At 42.6% G+C, this 21,626-nt stretch overlaps 1 protein-coding gene across 6 annotated transcripts in view; it reads right to left on the minus strand.

The window, feature by feature from the left end:
- Nucleotides 1-3,043: 3,043 nt before the first annotated feature.
- Nucleotides 3,044-21,626, minus strand: part of APOD (apolipoprotein D) — an 89,137-nt gene continuing 70,554 nt past the window's right edge. For 4 of the 6 annotated variants that reach the window (XM_019922201.3, XM_073804057.1, XM_019922202.3 and 1 more), the window contains 5 exons: nt 17,350-17,524; nt 13,633-13,785; nt 9,527-9,648; nt 6,160-6,248; nt 3,044-4,481 (listed from right to left, as the gene is read on the minus strand). In XM_019922201.3, coding sequence (XP_019777760.1) covers nt 4,246-4,481; nt 6,160-6,248; nt 9,527-9,648; nt 13,633-13,785; nt 17,350-17,391 — 642 coding nt within the window. In that variant the 5' untranslated portion in view covers nt 17,392-17,524 and the 3' untranslated portion in view covers nt 3,044-4,245. Of the gene's footprint in view, nt 4,482-6,159; nt 6,249-9,526; nt 9,649-13,632; nt 13,786-17,109; nt 17,226-17,349; nt 17,525-21,626 lie in introns of all 6 variants that reach the window. The other 2 variants (XM_019922204.3, XM_019922205.3) reach the window with 2 other exon arrangements.

Here is a 21,626-nt window from a genome sequence, read left to right on the forward strand (position 1 = left end):
TGAGAAGCCCGTGCACCGCAATGAAGAGTAGTCCCCACTCGCCGCAACTAGAGAAAGCCCACATGCAGCAACAAAGACCCAACGCAGCCAAAGATAAATAAATTTTTAAAAAAAGATAAAAAAAAATAATTCAATGAGCTATCACTCCCCTGGGTCCCTGAAGAGGCTGAAGAGTTGACTTAAGTTTGGCATTCTTATACTTGAATTATAATTAGTAGCCTAGGAAAATTCAGGAAAGTTAAATATAATACTTCCAATGCATTTATAGAACATAACGTGTGAGACTTTTCTGGACTCTACTCTTATTACACTGCATTTCCGTTACACCTGAGATGGTGGCTTGATTTGTGAATATAGGACCTGTGATTAAAGCAATCTTTATTTACTACCAACAAGGCCCTCTGTACACTTCTAGGAGGCATGAAGGGAGATAAGTAATTTAGAAAGTTTTTGTTTACACAGTTGTCTAAATGTTGTGTTCTTTTATTTAAAAGTTTCCCCCCAGAGCAATCACTTTCATCTTGATGATTATGAGGAACTATTAACATTATGAATATTTGTTAAATATGGCCAACTTTTATGCTAAAATCAATATTTTGACTAAATATCAAATATGAGATGAAAATAGGTTCATCAGATCTAAGGTTTTCCAGCAGAGCAAGGTGAACTGAACTAGTTGGGAGTGCTGAGAGGTGATGTGGTGGAAAGCACACTGGGATGGGATCCAAGGACAGTCCCTACTTCAGTCGACTTAGCCGCGTCCTCCAGCATCCCCTCCCCTCCCGGCTGTTTCCTCACCTGCGCGTTATGTCATTAAAAGAACTAGATGTCATTAAAAGAACTGCCTCTAAGGACTCTTCCAGGTCAATCATTTATAGTTCTGTGCATTATAGTTTTGTACAAGATTAATTAAGTAAATTTTTTTCTACAAAGGAAGGGATACCTGTACCTTTATAGAGAAAAGAAACCATAAACTTAAAAGACATAAGCAACTCTTTGAATTGTTTTGTTTCCTAACCCTTATCAATGTATACACACACACACACACACACGTACATACACTTTGTTTTTTAATCAATACGTGTATCTTTTTTCATACTATACATTATTTGGAGGTATACATTTTTCCATAGGGATTAAACACATACTACTCACATAACTGAGGTAATTATTGGAAGAAGCCTGTTTCTTTGGGGTTTGACACTCGACTTGCTAGAGGGCCAGGCTGAACTAGGAGGAAGTTTTAGGGTCTAAAGTTTTAGGGCCTAGACGACAAACACCAACAGCAAAAATAAAAAAGGAAAATAAATCATTCAGTAATGCCACCATTCTAACATATTAATTGCTTTCATTTCTCTGTTCACTTTTAGTCCTTGATTTTATGCCATCATTTTATGTAACTACAAGTACAACTTAGGTACAATGCTGCCTTCTTTTTTTCACTCAAAAAGTGAACACTTTTGTCTTAGGGCTATTTGAGTTTGCAAGGAACATTCACTCAGGCAAGTCAAATTACCTCAAGAAAAAGGTGTGTGTGTGTGTGTCTGTGTGTGTGTGAGCCTAATCTTCAAGAAATCCAAACTCAGGAACCTAAGACAGCTAAGCTCCACAGGAACTGGAGCTAGGACACAGACAGCAGTCAGCTACTGAAGCTGCTGGTGGGACCTTGGGTGGGGTCTGGGCTTATCTTTGCACTTCTGTTCTGCACTCTCATAACTTCAGTTGTGCATCACCAAAAATGGCCACCCCAAACTACACGACCTTATGATTATGACTTACAGAGTTTTCAATTATCCTTTCTCTAGATCTCTTAAAGTCAGATTCTGATTAGATTGGCCTAATTTATCTTTTTCATCCAGGTAGGCCACAAAAATCAGAGGTTTCTGTTCAGCCTGTGGATTGGCTGTCATTAGCACTGGTGGACACACCTTGGTCTTATCGGATGTGGCTGGGTAAGCAGAGCACATGTTCCGGACTCTATCTCTGCAGGCAGCAAGGCCACATGCAGGACCCCTCCTCTTCCTCCCCTCCTCCACCTTTTTCCACCCCCCCTGCACACACACAGGTGGTAAGTGTGGGCGGGCAGGCACAGCTCCCATGTGGCCTTGTAGTCTTCATAACTATGAATTTTAATGAGTACACCACATTACAACAAGTGTCTGTTCCATAATTCATGATCTCATTCCTCTGTTTTAGTTTTAGTTTAGCTCCTTTTAGTTTGGGGGCTGCTACGAGTAAAAGTATGATGAACATTTTTGTACATATATCTTCCCTTTCATCTGGATAATATAAAATAATCTTTAAATTACATAGATTAAATTATATTCTCTGAGCACTTGCAGGATATAAAACGTAACCTTGTATTTTTTGTTGTTGTTTAAGAAATGTCTGTACCTGCTAGAGATTTATCCTTAGGTAGCTAACAGGCAAAACAATAGGATGTGCTCTTTAGGATTTGCTTCAAAACACTCTATGAAAAAAAATGGGGGTGGGTGGGAGATAGCTGAAGCAAGATTGATGAGATGTTGATGACTGCTGGAGCTGATGATGGGTACATAGGCACAGGGGGATTTACTGCTGTCTCTATTTTGCTGTTTGCTTCCCATTTCCCTTCTCTTGCTCTCCCTTCTGGATTTTTTGTTGTTTTTCCCCACGTTTCCTCTAGATACGTGGTGCCCCCATGCTATCCTCTGAATTCCCCCCGTTTTCTGAGGTTCAATCACCCCTGATACCTACACTGTAAAGGTGCAAAATGTAGCCATGTTCATTGTTTTAGATGCTACCAGACAGCTGTTAAGAGGAACACAATCATAGCTTGTCTTGTACCATGAGTTAAGAGCGAGGTAAGCAGCTTAACACTCTTGGGAAGAACTGTATGTTAGAAGAGGAGCCAGGTACCCTCTGGTGGGGTGGGCAGTGTGATAAAGCACAGATGCAACAGCAGGCCGAGCTTGTGGGAAGAGGCTCTTCTTCAATACCTACCTCTCCATCACCGCCTTTTTGTCCAGTGGTTTTCAGCCTTTAGGAATTTCAAATAGCAAGCTACATTTTGAGGTCATATTTATTTAGTAAAATGAAAATTATACATATTAAGTGTCTTGGAAATTTTATAACCTTTAATATAAAGCAGTGAAGCGTCTCAAGTGCTCAAGGAAATATTTTATACTCATGCTGAAAACGCAAAAAGCTAATCAAACGGCTTCATCTTCTATTCATTTCCCAAAACATTAGTGGATTACAAATGTTATGTGACCTAAGAGTAATCGCAGGGTGATGATTCTGAGATTGTTCTGATTTTAATAGTAAAATGTAAAAAACAACAACAACAACAAACTCCTGGTGGTTCCTGACTCCTTGAAGCTGGGACACTCTGAGATGTGACTGTATAACCTTGTGGGTACCTATGCCTGGCAGGGGTTGAGACCTTCTCAGAGCTCCCATGGCTCCCTCCACATGCCTCTGCCTATGGACCCCTCAGCTTGGATTAAAATTGTGTCTTTACTTGTCAATCTCCCTCCCTAGTCTGTGAGATGCTGTGGGAGGAGACGGAGTCTGTATTTTTCAATGCCTGGAATGCAGTTGGGTCCCAGTAAATATCAGTTGAATAAAAGACCCAAAAATTATTTTCTTAAAAAAATTCCCATAGCTTCACCCTCATAGATTCTCTTCTTCCTTGCACAGACCCAAGATGGTCCCATTCTTCACCTGACTCTGAAGACCTCCTGATAAGAAAGTAAATGCGTCCAGGAAACTGCCTGTCAGAGACTCAAAAACTCCAAATGATTCCCCGCTATGGACTGCCTACTGCAGGATGGGGCCACCTGGATTCAGGTCACCTGGTATGTGCCTTTGCCATCAGCTTTCCCTTTCTAGAAACAACATTGTTACCTTTAAATTGTTCAGTGTTTCTTTTTTTTTTTCAACATAACTGCTTAAGGATTTCCAAACATAAGCTTAGAATTAAAAACTCCCAATAATTAGTCCAATTTGTAGTCTACTGTGAGCACAGCAGGTCAGCAGCAAGTTTATTATCAGGCTTGCAAGGTAACAGGATGGTGCATGGCTAAGTGTTTGGGCCAACTTGCCTTGAGTTCCTCTCCACTAGCTTCTGCTGACACATTTCCCTTCTGGTATTTGTAATAGTTTGCTGTGGTGGTTTGGTTTGTCTTTATGAGGGGTGGTGTAGGCGAAAAGCAAAGCAAAGGAAGGAACATGGAGTGAATGCAGCCTCCCTTTAGAGCCTGGTTATAGGAACTCGGGGCAGTTCACCTGATCTGTGACAGCTATTTTCTCAATGTCAATGTCATTAGAGGTCAGGATATCTTTGAGATAGGTCACTGTTTCTGGAGGGAGATAAGGGTTTCTTCCCAAGATCCAAACATGATCCATGTGAAAAAGCCAGATGATTGTGGTACAGGAGTACACGAGGGCGTAGTTCTCATAGTCGGTGGCCAGGACCCAGTATGGAGCTGATGGCATGACTGAAAACCAGAGAAAGACAGTATTAGGAGGGACCAGGTGAAGAGAAACCTTCACCTCTAGGACCCTGGAAGCCAGGCTCTGGGGTTCTAATTCTTCTACATCAGTGGTTCTTAATTGTGACTTCACGTGGGAATCCTATGGGAACTTTGAAAAACACCAGGCCCGCCTCCCCTCACCCTGACTCCCCAGTTCTGAACTGGAGGCTATTGGTACTTTTGAAAGCTCCCCAGTGATTCCAGCGTGCAGCCAGAGTTCAGAGTCATAATTCTGGATCCCCCCTCTTCCCTGATTGCAGGTTGGTACCTGGAAGTCCATAATACCTGGGAGGTTTGGCTGTACCCCCTGGACCAACAGGCAGCTCTAGTGCGTATGGAACCACCACTTAGCTAAACGGAGTCAAGAATGTAAGGTCAGGGGCCCCAGGCTTTCCAAGTTTGTACCACTTCCTCTAGAACCCACCTACGGAAGGAGGTAGGGGCTAATGTTGGTCTGCTTGTTTTTCTTCTTGTGCGAACTTTGAAAATCCCACCACTCTTAAGAATACGGTAAATCAGGTGGTCACAGGTTATGATTCACTGATTGACATCTGTATAGTGTTGAAAGCTCAACATTGAAATGGTCCTTAAGAGAGAAGGAGGATTTACTTTCCCCATCTGAATCCAGAAACTTCCTCTGTGAACGTGACCTCCACAGCCAAGCTCCATTTTGTCAGCTCCACCTTAGGCCTGCGGTCCTACCCTCTCCCTTTTTTTGTGAGTCTGAGCTTTAGCTTACTCACAAGGAATACACCCAAGCCAGATTAGTTCCCTATAAACTTCATCTGACATGAAAACTGGACGAATGCCTTTTGCTGACACAGGTGGTTAATGGTCACGAGACCCCTGGGGTGAGAGTGCAGGGAGGAAAACCCCTCAGTTCCTGTCAATGTGGACATACTTCTCTTTAGTAGTCATTCTATTTTTAGCTTTGGCTCCTTTAAGTGCCCCTGTACCCCTTTTGGCGGAATGCAGCGCAGCTGTGAATGCCTCTGAGGGTCGTCCACCTGATTCTACCCACACTAGTTCTTTATGGAGTTGTCTGCTTTGTTTCCAGTCTCAAAGTTCCTTTTCAGTTCAGAGGATATTATTCAGTAACTCCACTTCCAAACACCAAGGAAAACTCACTGCCCAGCTTGTTAAAGTTAAGGGGAAGGTGGACCCAAATGAAACTCCAACAATTTGGCTAGACAATGGCAGACAGAGCCAGGACTCCAACTTACCTTCACTCTTATCATCGCTTACCTCCAAGATTTCTCACATGTTAGTTGTTCTGCTAATAACTACTAATTTTTCAGTTATTAGTTTCCTCTGGGAAACAAGACTGGCTTGGGTCTCCTACGGCTCATGCCCAGTGGCCTCCAATCTGTGCTTCCTCTATTGACACACTTACTGTAGTTTTATAGTAAGCCACACTGACATGTAAGCTTCTCAGGGACGAGGGCCAGCTCTGTCTTGCTCATCTTTGCATCTCCAGGGCCTAGCCCAGCGCATGGCAGGTAGGAGGTGCTCAACGCATAATTATGCATTGAATCAATATGGGTGACACTCAGATGTGATGGGAGTGCTCGGACCCAGGGCTCTAGTCTTCCGTTTGCATATCTCCTGTCCCTGACACCTCCTGCGAGAAGTGTATACTTACACCAGAAAAACTTAACTGCCAACTTGGCGGGCTCCGTGATGTTCTCCTGGGTGGCTTCGCCTTCAATTTGATTCACAGTTCCATCAGCTCTGCAATGAGTTAAAAACAAAAACCAAAAAACCTGAACTCATGAAAAGCCCCAAATCAAGGAAAAGCAAGATTTGTGACACCAACAATCATGGTGGCCAACACTGCAATTTCTGGGTAGGAGGTTCTTGAAAACAGGTTGGGTCCTAATTCCCTAATCCCTCCCCTTTGCTTTCTTGCTGTCTCTGAGACAGAGCAGAGGAAGACAGCTTTTGGGTGATAAGAATCAACAATTGCAATGCCCCAGGACTGGATAACATGTGAGGCCCTGGTATTTCAACACTGTTTTTTGGAGTGTATGTAGTAGCCTGCAAGGCCATTTGCTGCTCCTGGGCTCCAAACCAAGAGGGAGGAAAAGGGAAGGGAAAAACAAGCAAATAAAACAACCCAACACAGAACAAAGATTCGCTTCTTTAAAAATGAGAAAGGAAAAAATAAGGACTGACTGGATTACTGAAAATCATGTAAAACGTGGAATCTGGAGATCTGCCAAGTTTCCCCCTCTTTGGGCCTCAGTGATATCACGTGGCATCATTTGTCCCATAAAGGGGTTCATATGCCTGGGTTCATAGCTCTGAGGCCCCATCCAGTTCAGCAAGCTTCTGATCGAGTGTGGGAGATTCTGACGTAGGCCAGGTCAAAGCAGGCAGTGAGGAAACATTTACCTCACTTCAGGGATTCTACCAGGCATCCAGATCTCAGAGACATTAGATGTGAAGAAATGTGCATCTTACAATTAATGCCACCTTACAGTTGTTAGTGTCATTTCTTTTTTAGTGGTATATAAAATGGGGGTGTCTTAAAAGCGATGGTCTTTTTGCTTGGATGGATGAAATACTTTCACTCTTTTGAAGGGAGCTGGCCCCATTTCTGGATAACTTCCAATGACCCCCTGGATCTAGGGAAAGACCTAGGGACTGAGGCCGTGAAGGAGGGTGCTCTTCCTAGCAGGCCAACAGAGGAGTTTCCTGTTCATCAGTTCTCAGAGGGGCAGACAAACTAAAATTGGAGCAATGGCATGTGTTAGAAAGTCAGTAGGCTATGGTTAGTGGGGATGGATATCCTAGAAACCAGACAATAAGCAGCAGGTAAGGGGGTTGGGGGTGGGAAATGTTCTCTGATGCTCCTGGATTGCATAGTCTGTTTATCACTGAGTAGGGCTGGAGACCGTGCCCCGCTCTCACCTGGGAGGCAACCTGTAAGACGGAAGACGGTCCATTTCTATCTGCATGCAGTTGCTTAGCAACAAACCAGTCTCTTCCCAACAGACTTTCCCCCTTTTCACCGTCATTTATGTTTTGCTCCAGGACAGTTTTCAAAATACCAGTCTCTGATCATAAACTCACAATTTGTTCATAGGAAAAATGCATTTGTATTTTCAAGGGTAGCAACATATTAGCAATAATAGGTAATATTAAATGATTACCACATGCTAAACACTGTTCTAAGTGCTTTACACGTGTTACCCTATTTAATGTTCACACAGCCTTATGGACGGACGTACTATGATTATTGTCAATTTACAGAGGAGGAAACTGAGGCCTAGAAAATTACCATAACTAACCTAAGATCACATCATTAGTAAGTGGTAGAACCAGGATTTGAAACTGGGCACCTAACCCCTTCAGCTCCCAGCCCTGAGCCAGCTGCTTTGGCCCCAGCATTCTGACACTGGCTAAGGGTATTTTGCTCAGGCTCCCTGCCGTGCCCCCTGCTTGTTCTGCAGAATCTATATCATTTTCCTGACTAACAAACCTTTCTCCATATGCCTTTGCTCTTAAGTAGAAGTGACCCTAGAGGCAGAGTGACCTAATACTCTGGGTACAGTTAAAGAGGATTCCTGGCCAACTCAGAAGGAGAGCTGGGGGCATCTGATGGGTTTTGGGATCTGTGTCATTGACTCTTGACCTTAGAATGGGACAAAATATTTCAAATAAAGTCATTGTTACTTTGGGACCTATAAAATTCCTGTGAGACCTTCTGGGGCTCTGCATCTCAATTCCTGTAGCCCTTACTGGGCTCTGAAATGAGTGGGATTTTTCTTTAGAGTTGCTCAAGATTCTTACTTTATTTCTTTGGTTTATGCGGGGTCAGAGAGTCAGCCCACTGTACTGTGGCTCACAGGAAGCTTAATGGGTAATAGGATGGCCATGCAAAGCCTCTCTGAGCCCGAGTAACTTCCAGGCTGGGTGGTAGTTGTTTTCTTGCAGTTGAACACAGTTCTTAGACAACTTAGGAAACAGGAATGGCAACCATCCATGCCCCGCCTCTTTCATATATCTTCTGGTCTCTTCCCCATTTCACTTCTCCCTGGTGTTGAATCTCAACTTCATCACTTATAAGCTGTGTGACCCTTGGGCAAATTACTTTACCTCTCTGTACCTCATTTTCCTCATCCATAAAAAGAGGGTTAATAATAGTACCAACCTCAGGTTGCTACGGGGATTAAATGAATATCTATGCTCATTTACGTGTACATACATAAATAGATGTATATGTACACACATGTATATATACATACACATACAGAACAGTGCCTTGCATATAGGAAATGCTTAATTAATATTAGTTACCATTGTTTATTGTTACTCTTATCTTTGTTGATGGCAGGTAGGTAGGAGTTCTTCCTAGGTTTCTTTTTAAGTTTATATTTGCTTTCTAAAGTATGAATTTTGGGATCAAACATCAGTCTGTTAGAAGTAATAGAAAAATATCTTTCTGGAGGTTCTCCTGTTCACACAACCTAGAGTGTGACTATGTATCTGATTCTTGCTTAATAAGAAAAGGAGTTTTCTAAGAGTTAAAGCTGTCTGGAGATGGGATAAATTGTCATGGAAGATGTTGAGCTCCCAGTTTCTGGAAGGATTCAAGCTATGCTGGATGCCCTCAATCAGCAGACGATATAGAAAGTGCTTCTCTCTTGGTTTGGAGGTCAGACAAGAGGGTCCTTTGCTGTCCTTTGCTACCAGAGGGTCTGTTTTGCAATGAGAGCAGGAACCTTGCAGTTTGTGTTACCATTGAGTCCCTAGGACCTCTCACAGGGTGTGGGACACAATAAGGTGCTCAGCAAGTGGTCATGGAAATGAATGAGTGACTTCTAGTCCCTACCATCCTGCCTGCCAAAAGCTTTCCTCTCAGGACCTGTCCTGAGCAGGCAGCCCAGACCCAGCAATGTCTGCATCCTCCCCACACTAGACGGCAAGGACACCAGTCACCCCAGGACAGTCTCTGCAGGGCTCCCTCCTGGACGTGCGTTGCCTTTGAAAGCACAGCCTCTCACCTCAGCTCCTTGTTTATCACTTTGATGTTTCCGTTTTCCATTAGCGAGTAGTTGGCTTGGATGCAACTTCCCTTCTCAAAGCTCACTGGGATCTTCTCAATTTCATACCATCTTCCAAGATACTGCAGAGACAACGACAAGCACAGCAAACCCTGTGGCTCTCTGGGGACCTGCAAACTCTTCCCCATTGTTGTCTTTCAGAGCAGAGCCCTTTCCTGGGGTAACCAGGCAAAATGGGCTGCATTGTTCCCAGCAGCCACTGAGCAAGATACTGACTCAAATGGTAATAAGTGAATCGGATGTGTGGGCATTGGTTGAATGCCACAGTCCATTCCTAAAGTGCTTTTTATTTAGCTATGCTTTCAGTGTCCCCTTCAGTCAAAACCTATCTGAAATTCTAAACTCCGTAAAAGGAAGGGGTTGGTTTAGATGATGTAAGGTGCCAGCTCAAATATTTTATGATTCTCCAAGACGTCTTTGAATTGTGTGCAAAGTCAGATGTGTTTACTGTGGGGAGCTGGGTCTCCAGAGTTGGTTAAATTCTCCTCATATAACCCCACACAGGGAGTTGGTCACAAAGGCTTTTGGAAGGTGGTCAAGATTTAGAAGACCTGTATCATTCCTCCCCTGAGGGCTTGCTCTCTGTCCATAATTTTGGTGCACAGAGTCATCTTTAAAGGGAGTGAGCAACTGCACGGGTGAGGGTGAGGGGAGAGAGGCACACTCCTGCCTCCATACATTGCTGGGCATAGAGACTGCTCTAATCTACAGCCTTCATGAGGGCAACTTGGCAATATCTAGCAAAACTAAAACTACATATACTCTGGCCCAACAATTTCACCTCTGAGAAGGTATCTTCCTGAAATTAAGAAACGATGTATGCATAAGGTTATTCATTGCAGTCCTATTTGTAATAATAAAAGACAGGAAATGGCCTAAGTGAGCATTAGTAGGGAACTGGGTAAATAAATGATGGTACATCCATACAATGCAATGTTATACACCCTCTTTTAAAAGAGCTATATGTAATTATCTCCAAGATACATTTAATGGAAAAAGAGCCAGGTGCAAAATAGTGTATATATTCAACTAACTTTTATGTAAAAATGGGGGAAAAGGTTATTATATCAGTTCTCTATTGCTGCTGTAACAAATTAACACAAATTTAAAACACCACAAATTTATGGTCTCATAGTTTTGTACATCAGAAGTCTGACACGGGTCTCACTGGGTTAAAATCAAAGTGCTGGCAGTGCTACATTCCTTTCCAGAGGCTCTAGCGGAGAATCTGTCTTCTTGCCCTTTCCAGGTTCTAGAGGCCGTTTGCATTCCTTGGTTTGTGAATCCCTTCTTCCATGTTCAGAGGCAGCAAAAGCAGGTCAAATCCCTCTCACACTGCATCTCTTTCACTCTTCTTCCATCATCACATCTCTCTGACCACAGCTGGGTAAGGTTCTTTGCTTCTAATGATTAGATTGGACCCACCTGATAATGCAGTATACTCTTGCCATCTCAAGCTCCATTACTTTAATCACATCTTCAAAATCTCCTTTTCCATGTAAAGAAACAATTTGCAGATTCTGGGGAATATGGCATGGACATCATTCTTCCTACTGCAGTTATGTATGTGCTTTTTTATATAGGTACATATTATCTCCCAAAAGATACACCATAAGCTGTTTTTACTGGTTGCTACTGGGGAGGAAAACAGGCTGGGATATAGGGGTGGAAAGGATGTATGTCCTTTTGCATCTTTAGAATTTTGAACCATGTGAATATATTTACCTAGTCAAAATATTGACTGAAATTATTTCAGAAATTTAAAAATGTATTACTCAACAAAACAAAATCAAGGAGATGCAGTCACCTTCAAAAAAGTCAGCATTTGAAATGAGAGCATACTGCAAATAGGTAGCAGTATTGCTTCGGTCACCTGGCTCTCTGCTAAAATATCTACCCACATTTAGGGCATAAATTTTCCACTCATTTGTTAAAGGACATCTTTCAATTAAAGTCACTGAACTTAACAGGCATTTAAAGCACTGAAGAATAAGTTTAAATGTCAGCTGGTTTCATAGGCATTCTCAGAAAATCTCCATTATATACAATGCATTTAAAATAGTTCTATTATTGTTAAGGTGACTTTAATGCTCCATAATTAAAAACGAGGACACACGATTTTCCAGAAAGGAAGAAACTCAGAGGTGGAAGATTGCTTTTCATGTCATGTTCCCTCATGATCTCATAATATTTTTGTGAAAGTCTTTTTGTCTTTGGGGGTCTCCGTTTCTCTATCTCTATGAGGAGAATGCAATGTTTAAAGATAATTATGAAAAGGAAGAAGTAAAACTATCTCCATTTCCAGATGACAGGGTTTTATATATAGAAAATCCTAAGGAATACACACACATACACACACAACAAATGAATTATTAGAACTAACAAATGAATTCAGCAAGGTTAAAGATACAAGAATTAATATATAGAAATAAAATGTATTTCTATACTTACAATGACCAATCTGCAAATTAATTTAAGAAAATTCCATTTATAGTAGCATCAAAAGAATCAAATTCTTATGAAAAAATGTAACCAAAGAAGCATAAAACATACTCTGAAAACTACAAAACATTGTTGAAATAAATTAAAGGAGACCTAAGTAAATGGAAAGACATCCTATGTTCATGGATAGGAAGACTTAAAATTGTTAAGATGGTAATACTCTCCAAATGGACCAACAGATTTAATACAGTCTCTATCAAAATTCCAACTTGCTTCTTTGCAGAAATTGACAAAATGAGCCTAAAATTTATACGGAAATACAAAGGGCCCAGAATAGCCAGAAGAACAAAGTTGAAGAACTCATATATTCTGCCATCAAAACTTACTACAAAGCTACAGTAATCAAGACTATACTGTGCTGGTATAAGGATAGATATATAGATCAATAGAATAGAATTGAGGGTCCAAAAATCAATTCTTACACCTATGGTCAATTGATTTTCAACAAGGGTGTCAAGACTATTCAATGGTGAAGAATAGTCTTCTTAACAAACCGTCCTGGAACAACTGGATATCCTCATGCCAAAGAAAGAAGTTTGACTCCTATATCACATGATATACAAAATTTAACTTAAAATGAATCAAAGACTTAAATGTAAGAACTACAACTGTAAATCACTTAGAAGTAAATATAGGAGTAAATCTTTATAACCTTAGACTAGGCAAATTTTTTTAGATAGGCCACCAAAAGCACAAGCAACAAAAGAAAAAATAGATAAATTGGACATCATTAATATTAAAAAGTTTTGTGCTCAAAAGACACATCAATAAGGTGAAAAGACAATCCTTACCATAAATGGGGAGTTGATTCTATCAATATCTTTTTAGTGCAGGTAACAAGAAAGCCCCTTGGGGGAGTGCTGTCCTCTCCTGGGCTCTGTTTGCGTAACCTGTGGGGGTCCTGCACTCCTGGCTAGTTTCGAATCCTACTCTGCATTTACCGGCTGTGTTAACTGAGTGGGTTGCAAGCTCTCTGACGTTCAGCTTCTTCAGCTGCAGAGTGAGGATAATACTTCTGCAGCAGCTGCTGTCAATGCCCTGTCCCATGTCCTTTCAGCCCACCTCTGGGCTCACCTCCATCACAGCGGGCTTCCCATACACACTGCCAGCTTCCCACCTGGAGCCCCTGGGTCTCCTTCTCTGCCACTGGCTTGGCCAGTGCCATGGGAGCTCCCACTGCCCACCTACATCTGTCCGTGGGATAACCTGAGGCACATTCTACATATTTCCTCAGAGGATCCCCAGCAGGATTGAACCCCATTGTTCACAGAGTAACCTGCTCATGAACTCACGCTTTACTGCTTTCCTGCCTTCTCTGTCTGTTTCCCCACATGCCCACTCAGGCTTCCTGGGATCATCTTCTAAAACATCTCTGCTCCCCAGTTCTTGTCTCAGGGTCTGCTTTGGGGGAGCTCCCAGTAAGATAAGTACCTACCCCAAGGCTTGCTGTGGCCATTAAAGCAGAAAAATAAAAACGAACCTGGTAGGATGCTTATGCAAACAGGAGACAGCAAAACAAGCGGGAGGTTAGCCTTTTACCGCACCTTATTCACGTCAAAGTTCTCCTGCACTGGAGGATTTGGGCATTTCCCGAGATGGAAAGCTTGTCCCTCAGCTGCTCCTAAGAGTCCAGCCAGGGCAGGAAGCAGCAGCAGCAGAGCTGGGACCATCTTGGAGCTGGGTGGCTGGAGGTGGACCTGGAGTGGGGAGAACAAAGCAGCTGGAGGCACTCGGAGTCTCCTGAGGGGACAGAGTCCCCAGAGGAAAAGTTCTGGGCTGGCCGGTCCCTCCGTGCGCAGCCTCCCACTCAGCCCATCTGAGCCCCTCATCCCCCAGGGCCACCTCAGTCATCAGTGTCACTGTGAGGCCCTCCACCCCTGTGAGCCTCTCTAGAAGCTTTTGTGCCACCATTAGAACACATTCTGCCTGGTATTAGAGTTTGTTGCATTTATTTTTCCAGCTCCCCCTGACCCTACACACCTAATTATGCATTTTTCAAGGACGGGCATCGTTTTTGATTCTCCCTGGACTCACCCACAGAACCTCGCAGTGCCAGGTGCAGTAGGTACTCATTGTATGAACAGAAACAATGTGTGTGTGTTGGGGATGGGTAGGCAAAGGGGTAGAGTGAAGCCATCAAGTGAACCATGAGAGAAAAAACCAAAAACAAACCATTCACTACATTTAGTGTCCTGTGAGATTCATCAAAGAAATGCCTCCCTGACTCCACTTCCCCACCCTGCCCCCATCTGCTTGGCTGTTTACCAACCCAAGAGTAGGCCTGGGAACTTTTTTTTTTTTTTTTTTGGTGGTACGCGGGCCTCTCACTGCTGTGGCCTCTCCCGTTGTGGAGCACAGGCTCCAGACGCGCAGGCTCAGCGGCTCCGCGGCATGTGGGATCTTCCCGGACCGGGGCACGAACCCGTGTCCCCTGCATCGGCAGGCGGACTCTCAACCACTGAGCCACCAGGGAAGCCCTAGACCTGGGAACTTTAACAGGGAGCAGCGTGCTGGGGACTCCAGGGTCACCCTGACTGGATTTGAATTCTGGCTCTGCACATACTAAGTATAATAGTGTCCAGTGGATGCTTTAGTTTCCTTGGCTATTAAGTGGGAATAATAATCATACCAACCTCATGAAGTTTCATGAGAATTAAATGAGAAAATATAAGGAGAGCATTTAGAGCAGTGTCTGACAGAGAAAATGCTCAATAAATGCTAGTTATTATTATGAAAAGCAGAAGCAAAATATTGTGTTTCCTGAATTTCTTTTTCTTTCTTCCTCCCTCCCTCCCTCCCTCCCTTCCTCCCTTCCTTCCTTCCTTCCTTCCTTCCTTCCTTTGACATGCTGTTGAGGGTATTTTTCATAGATGCTGTACATTTAACCAGAGAAGGACCAGTAGCTGACTTGTAATTGGGCAAAGAGCATTTGAGCCCAGCACCCTTGGGCTTGGAAGCTTCTTTGAGGAGGGGCAGTGGGCTGGGGTGAGGGCTGCAGCGCTGTTCACAGGGTAGGAGCCTGGGCTGCTCCCTGCTTCTTTCACTGACTTGCTCTCAGTCTGTTCTCCTCCTTGTGACTCCTTGCCTGTAGCTGCATGGGAGCTATTTCCAATGCTTTGCTTTGCCTTTCTGCCTGTGATGAAGAGGACTGAATCAATGCAAGCAAGATGTTCTCAGATCTGAATATTTAAAAGGATGTGTCATAACAGGAATAATTATAACCACTTTCTTATGAATCTCTAAACCTCCAAATAACCTTTAATAATCAATAGCTTTTCTTCTGGAAGTTTTGTTGCCCGTTTTTCAAAAGAACAGTTACCTAATGAGTAAAAGCTGATGTGAGGTTGGGGGGAGGAAGGGTGGTCCCTGAGTCCCTGCCTTGAGCACGTCTGCTGTGGGGCCCTTTCCTTAGTCTCTGAGGCTCCACTTCCTGTCAGCCCCTACCACCAGGTAAACAACACTTGTCTTTTAACCTTTTGGGGGATGATGGATGCCAAAGTCCAGCCTAAATCCACAAAAATTTGCATTTCTTTCCAAGAGGTTCTTGGAACCACTGAAGTTCTGCTTTGGGCCCCTAGTAGGCTCCAAGCTCAGTGCCTTGCCCAGGAATTCTAAGCCCAGAGGATGGCCACACATTCTACAGGCACCCCCTCCCCCAAACAGGACAGGACCTTAGAGGTCATTTATCCAACCCCACCCCTCAGGCGTACAGATGGGAAAGTTGAGGCCCAGAAGGGGCAGAGCGCTGGGACTCGGGCCCCATCTCCACTTCTCCATTCTGTCCCACCCCTGAGCCATGCTTCCGTCTGTGCTCACCTTCGGTGGCTTCAATAAACACCCACCTCTGTACCTGATAAATCTCATGGCACCACGTGACAGTCCCACCAAAAGTCAGTTCGCCGTCTTACTCTGACAAATATCTCGTTACAGAATGTTCTATTGTGGGCTGAAACATATTCTTTAGCTCTGTAGGAGGATTTCAGAGCAAAACTAATTCCCCTTGCCTGCTACCCTTCCAAAGATGCCTCTTTATTGCAGTACTTTCATTCCTATGATGAAAACTTTTTGTGAGAGGAAGAGTCGATAACATCCATCATTTTTTTGCAGTACCCCTTGCATTCTCCTTCACCCAGTGCTTATTGAGCACCTTCTGAGGGTAAATCATGTTATTAACATGTATCTATGAACTTGGGTATGCACGACTTATTTTTGCATTGTCTCCTAATACTAATGGGAAGACTGTCCTAACGAGGAGAGTTTAAATACTTAAAAAAAAGATATAATTTAAATATTATTTTAACTAAATATTAAATAATTAAAAAATAATTCTACTAAGGTTATGGTGCATCCACACGGGGCCAGAATTGACTCGTGGACCACTGCTCACACTCACTGAGCTTCTCCAGGGAGGAGCCCTGGCTTCAGTATTTTATATGTGCATTGAATCTTCACAACACTCTAACTGGAAGTGTCCTGTGCTGACAATTCTCTGTGTACCCAGTGAGGTTACTTCCTGACAAGCGGTGAAGCCAGAACTTAGGTCAGGTTTCCTAAGAGTCTACACACCTGCATGTTAGCCTGGACCTGGTGCCTGGTCTCAAGGAGCTGCAGAATATTAAGGACTAGGCTTTTAGATTTCACGTGACCAAAAAAAAAAAATACATTTCCACAAGTAAATGGGTCTTAAAAACCATTTCGCTATCGAATCTAACAAGAAAACATATCTTCTGAAGAAAACATTTTTGTATTTTCTATTACTTTAATTTAATAATAATTAATTCTATTAATATTAAATGCATTTTCTATTCATAGTGCATTCCAATTCACTTTTCAGTCAATTGTACTGTAATGCACAGTGGATAACAACCCCCTGAGAATTCATCTATCACAGTATTGGTGTATGGAACAATTCCTCATTGTCTCATATAGTATAGAGGGGGGTGCGTAGTGCCAGCAGAAGACTTTGAGGTGAGTCAGCACTGCGTTGGCACCCCAGTTCTGGCATTTGTTGGTGGTCTTACCTTAAGCCTGTTGCTTAGGATATCTGAACTTCAGTTTCCTCGTCTGAAAAATGGCACTAACAGTATCTTCTTTGTAAGGTTGTTTATGGAAAAATGAGACCAAGTCTGCAAAGCAACTGGCCAAAAGCCCTCAGTTTTGTTAGTTACAATTTTTAGCTGAAAAGGGGCAATGAAAACTCAAGACTGTCTCTATTTTAAGCATTATTTATCATAAATGAAAATTAATACCACAGTACATACCTTTTTTATCAAGATGAAAGCAGTTTCCACACGCAAAATCATCCAATTCGAGATGCCTTCTCTTGGTGACTGGCTTCTCCCAAGCTATTTTATAAGCTTCTCAGGTCATTGATGTTTAATTTTAATGCATGCCACACCCCCTCCAATTCAGGAAGGCTGGCCTAAAAGCTTCGCTCTGTATGAAACACAAAGATGGGATGTTATGTTCATCTCCCTCCCCCAGTTTCCTTCACAGCTGCTCCCTGAAGAAGAAACGAGATATTGTTTGTGTGTGTGTGTGAGAGAGAGAGAGAAAGACAAAGTGCATTTCATTCAAAACATCTTTTTTGCTGTGTGGATTTTCTAATTTAACTTTCTCAGTCAGAATGCACTGTTAAGTTCCAGTAAGATGAGTTGCAACATGTGTTCAAACATCTGTTATTTATTTTTCATTTTTGTGTAAATGAAAAAGCAACAGTCGCATTTCCTGAAAATGGAGCCTGAATTCCACCCATGTGGTCCCTGGCCTGGAACATGACGCAGGCAACAGAGAGAAGGTTAGCAAACAGGGTTGGCTTTCTGTGTGATCCTGGGCAAGCCACCCACTTCTCTGAGCTTCAGTCTCCCCACTGTGAAGGACAGACTCATTTTTGTCCCCGCCAGAGTTGGGTCTGTAGGGGCTAAAAGCTGAGAACACCAAAGGTGTCTTCTGCAGCTCCTCTCTCTTGAGTCTGGGATGACTCTCCCAGCTACGTATTCTAGGCAGCCCGTTCTGCTTGGGGTGGGAGTGGGGACGCGGAGCAGATTTAAGCCCAGGGGCACTTTTGGTTGGGCCTCGTCTCTCTCTGTGGAATGAACAGCTTTGGAAAGACTCTTAGGCGTTGGATTCTGTGCCTTTGTGATAGGCAGAAGGTTTTTTAATTTTATTTTATTGAAGTATAGTTGATTTACAATGTTGTGTTAATTTCTGCTGTACAGCAAATTGGCTCAGTTATAAAAATATATATTCTTTTTCATATGCTTTTCCATTATGGTTTATCATGGATATTGAATATAGTTTCCCCTGCTATACAGTAGGACTTTTTTTTTTTTTTTTTTCCGGTACGCGGGCCTCTCACTGTTGTGGCCTCTCCCGTTGCGGAGCACAGGCTCCGGACGCGCAGGCTCAGTGGCCATGGCTCACGGGCCCGGCCGCTCCGCTGCACGTGGGATCCTCCCGGACCGGGGCACGAACCCGCATCCCCAGCATCAGCAGGCGGACTCTCAACCACTGCGCCACCAGGGAAGCCCCGGACCTTTTTGTTTATCCATCCTGTATATAATAGTTTGCATCTGCTAATCCTGAACTCCCAATCCTTCCCTCCCCCCACCTCCCCTCCTCCTTGGCAACCACAAGTCTGTTCTCTATGTCTGTGAGTCTATTTCTGTTTTGTAGATAAATTGGTATTTTAGATTCCACATATAAGTGATATCATATGGTATTTGTCTTTCTCTTTCTGACTTACTTCACTTAGTATGATAATCTCTGGGCCCATCCATGTTGCTGCAAATGGCAGTATTTCATTCTTTGTTATGGCTGAGTAATATTCCATTGTGTGTGTATATATATATATGTATATATATATATATATATATATATATATATATACACCACACTGGCAGAAGGTGACACATAGATAAGACACTACTTTTGTACCAGACTTATATTCCTAAATAAAATTCATTCTCAAATTTGTAAGCAATAGAGAGAAATTTACAGCACTAGACCTTTAAACCTTATAACAACAGCAGCAAGAGTGAAACCTTAACATACCACACTTTGCGAGCTCTTTCTTTGGGATGTTCTTTACCTTTTCAGGAAAAGAAGGAATTCTTCTTCCTGTTCAGGGCACTGACTCTAACTGTACTCCTGTAATGCTTTCCCCTCAGAACTCTGCGCGGCTCCCTCCTTCGTCCAGGTCTCTGATCTAATGTCCTTCCTTTAAGGGCCTTCCTGACCTTTCAAAAATAGCACTCTTGTCACTATCATTTTACTTGGTTCATTATATCCTTACTATATCTTTACCTGAAATTATATCCTTTATTTATGTTTTTTTCTTGCTTATGGTGTTTTCCCCACTGGGATCTAAGCTCCACAAGTACAGAGAATTTGTCTCATTTTCTTACTGCTGTACCCCTAGTGGCTAGAACACATCGTAAGTGCTCAGTAACTACTTATAAACTGAATGGAAGGGACCTATCTATTCAAAGAATTTACTGAGTATTCTAAGATATGCACAAGGACTAGAGGTAATATTCAAGAGACTTCTATTTGAATTGTTTTCTGTAACTATTACAATAAATTGTTGCACAGTTTTCCACAAAGCAATATTGCTAAATTTCCAAATGTGTAAGTTAAGATTGATCTATTTATATATTTGAATCCTCAGCATGAAATCAAGAACTGTGGAGCTGAAGGTACTAGTCTAGGAGTCATAGTGTGAGAAAAATCACATTATCTTTCTGGGTCTCAGTTTATTTTTTTCTGCAGGTGTTAGCAAACGATATAATTTAGGGAAATCCTCTTTTTATATGTTTCTGGAATGTAGAGACAAGCACAAGTTCTTAAGCATTATAAAACCAATCAGAATTGTGTTCTAAACAAGTCTTTATGTTTAAATTCCAAAAGAGTGCAATTTGTTGTAAACAATTAAAATAGTACCAAAATGTAGGCCTCAGAAAGTGTGTCTCATAATCCCACACCTCAGAGATTGTTACATTTGCACTTATTCTTCTCCATAGTCCTAGACAGATCCCAACATAATAACAATAATAGCAACTATATCCAGTGTACTGAAGCTTTCTTGTCTTTATGTAATAATGTATCTCTTGATATCAGTTCACATAGATGTACTTCATTCTTTTACTTGCTGTAAAACGTTGTTTTTACATGACAGCACATTTCTTCAAGAGGATGGCCTGTGGTTTTCTAGGGAAGTAGTTCTTTAGTTGGGTGATCTTTCATCATGTAGGTAATTGCCTCAGTGGTTTCACCGTAAGACCCTCAGGGAAGATGAAATTGTTTTTGTGGACTTTTTGTAGCAAGAAATAGAGAACTATCCCATCTTAAAAAAAAAAAAAAGTTTCCCAGATGGAAATTTCTCTGTTTATTAATACGTGGTTCTTTCAACTACCAGAGTCATCCTGTATGCCTTTCTAAAGTGATTTTTCTTTTGTCAAGTATAATGAAGGGGAAACACAACTGTAGTTTTCATGTGAAAACCCAGACTATGAGTTTTCAATAGCAGGTATTCACTCTTTAAGACTCAGTTCAAAAGTTCCACTCTCTGGTTGTCTCCCTGAATTCTTGCCCACTCCATGCAGTGTTCATCACTCTCTACTTTGTGTTTCCACAGCACGTGTTACTTTGGTCTCAGGCCCATCACACCATGTCAAGCATCACCACTAGGGCCACCATCTCCTCCTGGAGACTGTCAGATCCTTCAGAGTAGGTTTGTCTTTTCGTCCCTGGTAAATTGCCTAATGCCTGGTAGGTAATAAGTGTTTACTAAATGTCACTGGATGATTGAGTGCTTAATTCTCATTATTTTGGGGGATGACCACATACTTCATGATTTATTCAGATGCCCTCTTTCCTCTCCTTCCTGCTCCTTTGTGGCCGTTTAGTTTATCACTAGGATCTGGAACCAGCTGAGAGTTGAAGGATGCCAAGCATCTGCTGAACAGCAAGAAAGCAATCAAACTGGTGAAAACTACAACTTGACATGGCATGGGGGAGGAACACGGAACTGGAAGGCGGGAGGCCTGGGTTCTTGTCCTAGCTCCGTTACTAACTCATTTATCCATTCATTCACTCTTTCGACAACAGATATCAAGCACTGCCATGTTCAGGCACTGTTCTAAGTCCTGCAGATGTAATGGTGAAGAAGAAAGACAAGGTCCTAGCCCTTGTGGGACTTACCAACCAGAACAGAGTCAGACACACAGAGAGGAAAACATATATGAGAGAACAGGGTGATGTGATAGGGAGTGACTGGGTGGGCTACTTCAGTTTTGTGGTCAGGAAGGGTCATTTCAGTGAGATGTTAATGATGGAAAGGAAACAGTCATTCAAGGATCAGGGGGAAAAGCATTCCAGGAAGAACAAACAGCCAGTGCAAATGTCCTAGGGTGGGAATAGATTTCAGGTTTTCAAGGGACAGAAAGACCAGTGTGGCTGGAGTGGAGAGATGAGGAGGAAAGTGATTCAAAGTGAGTTTGGAGAGGTAGGCAGAAGCCATGTTACATCGTGCTTTGAG

The sequence above is a fragment of the Tursiops truncatus genome, chromosome 4, assembly GCF_011762595.2.
Source record: "Tursiops truncatus isolate mTurTru1 chromosome 4, mTurTru1.mat.Y, whole genome shotgun sequence".
Classification (NCBI taxonomy): Eukaryota; Metazoa; Chordata; class Mammalia; order Artiodactyla; family Delphinidae; genus Tursiops; species Tursiops truncatus.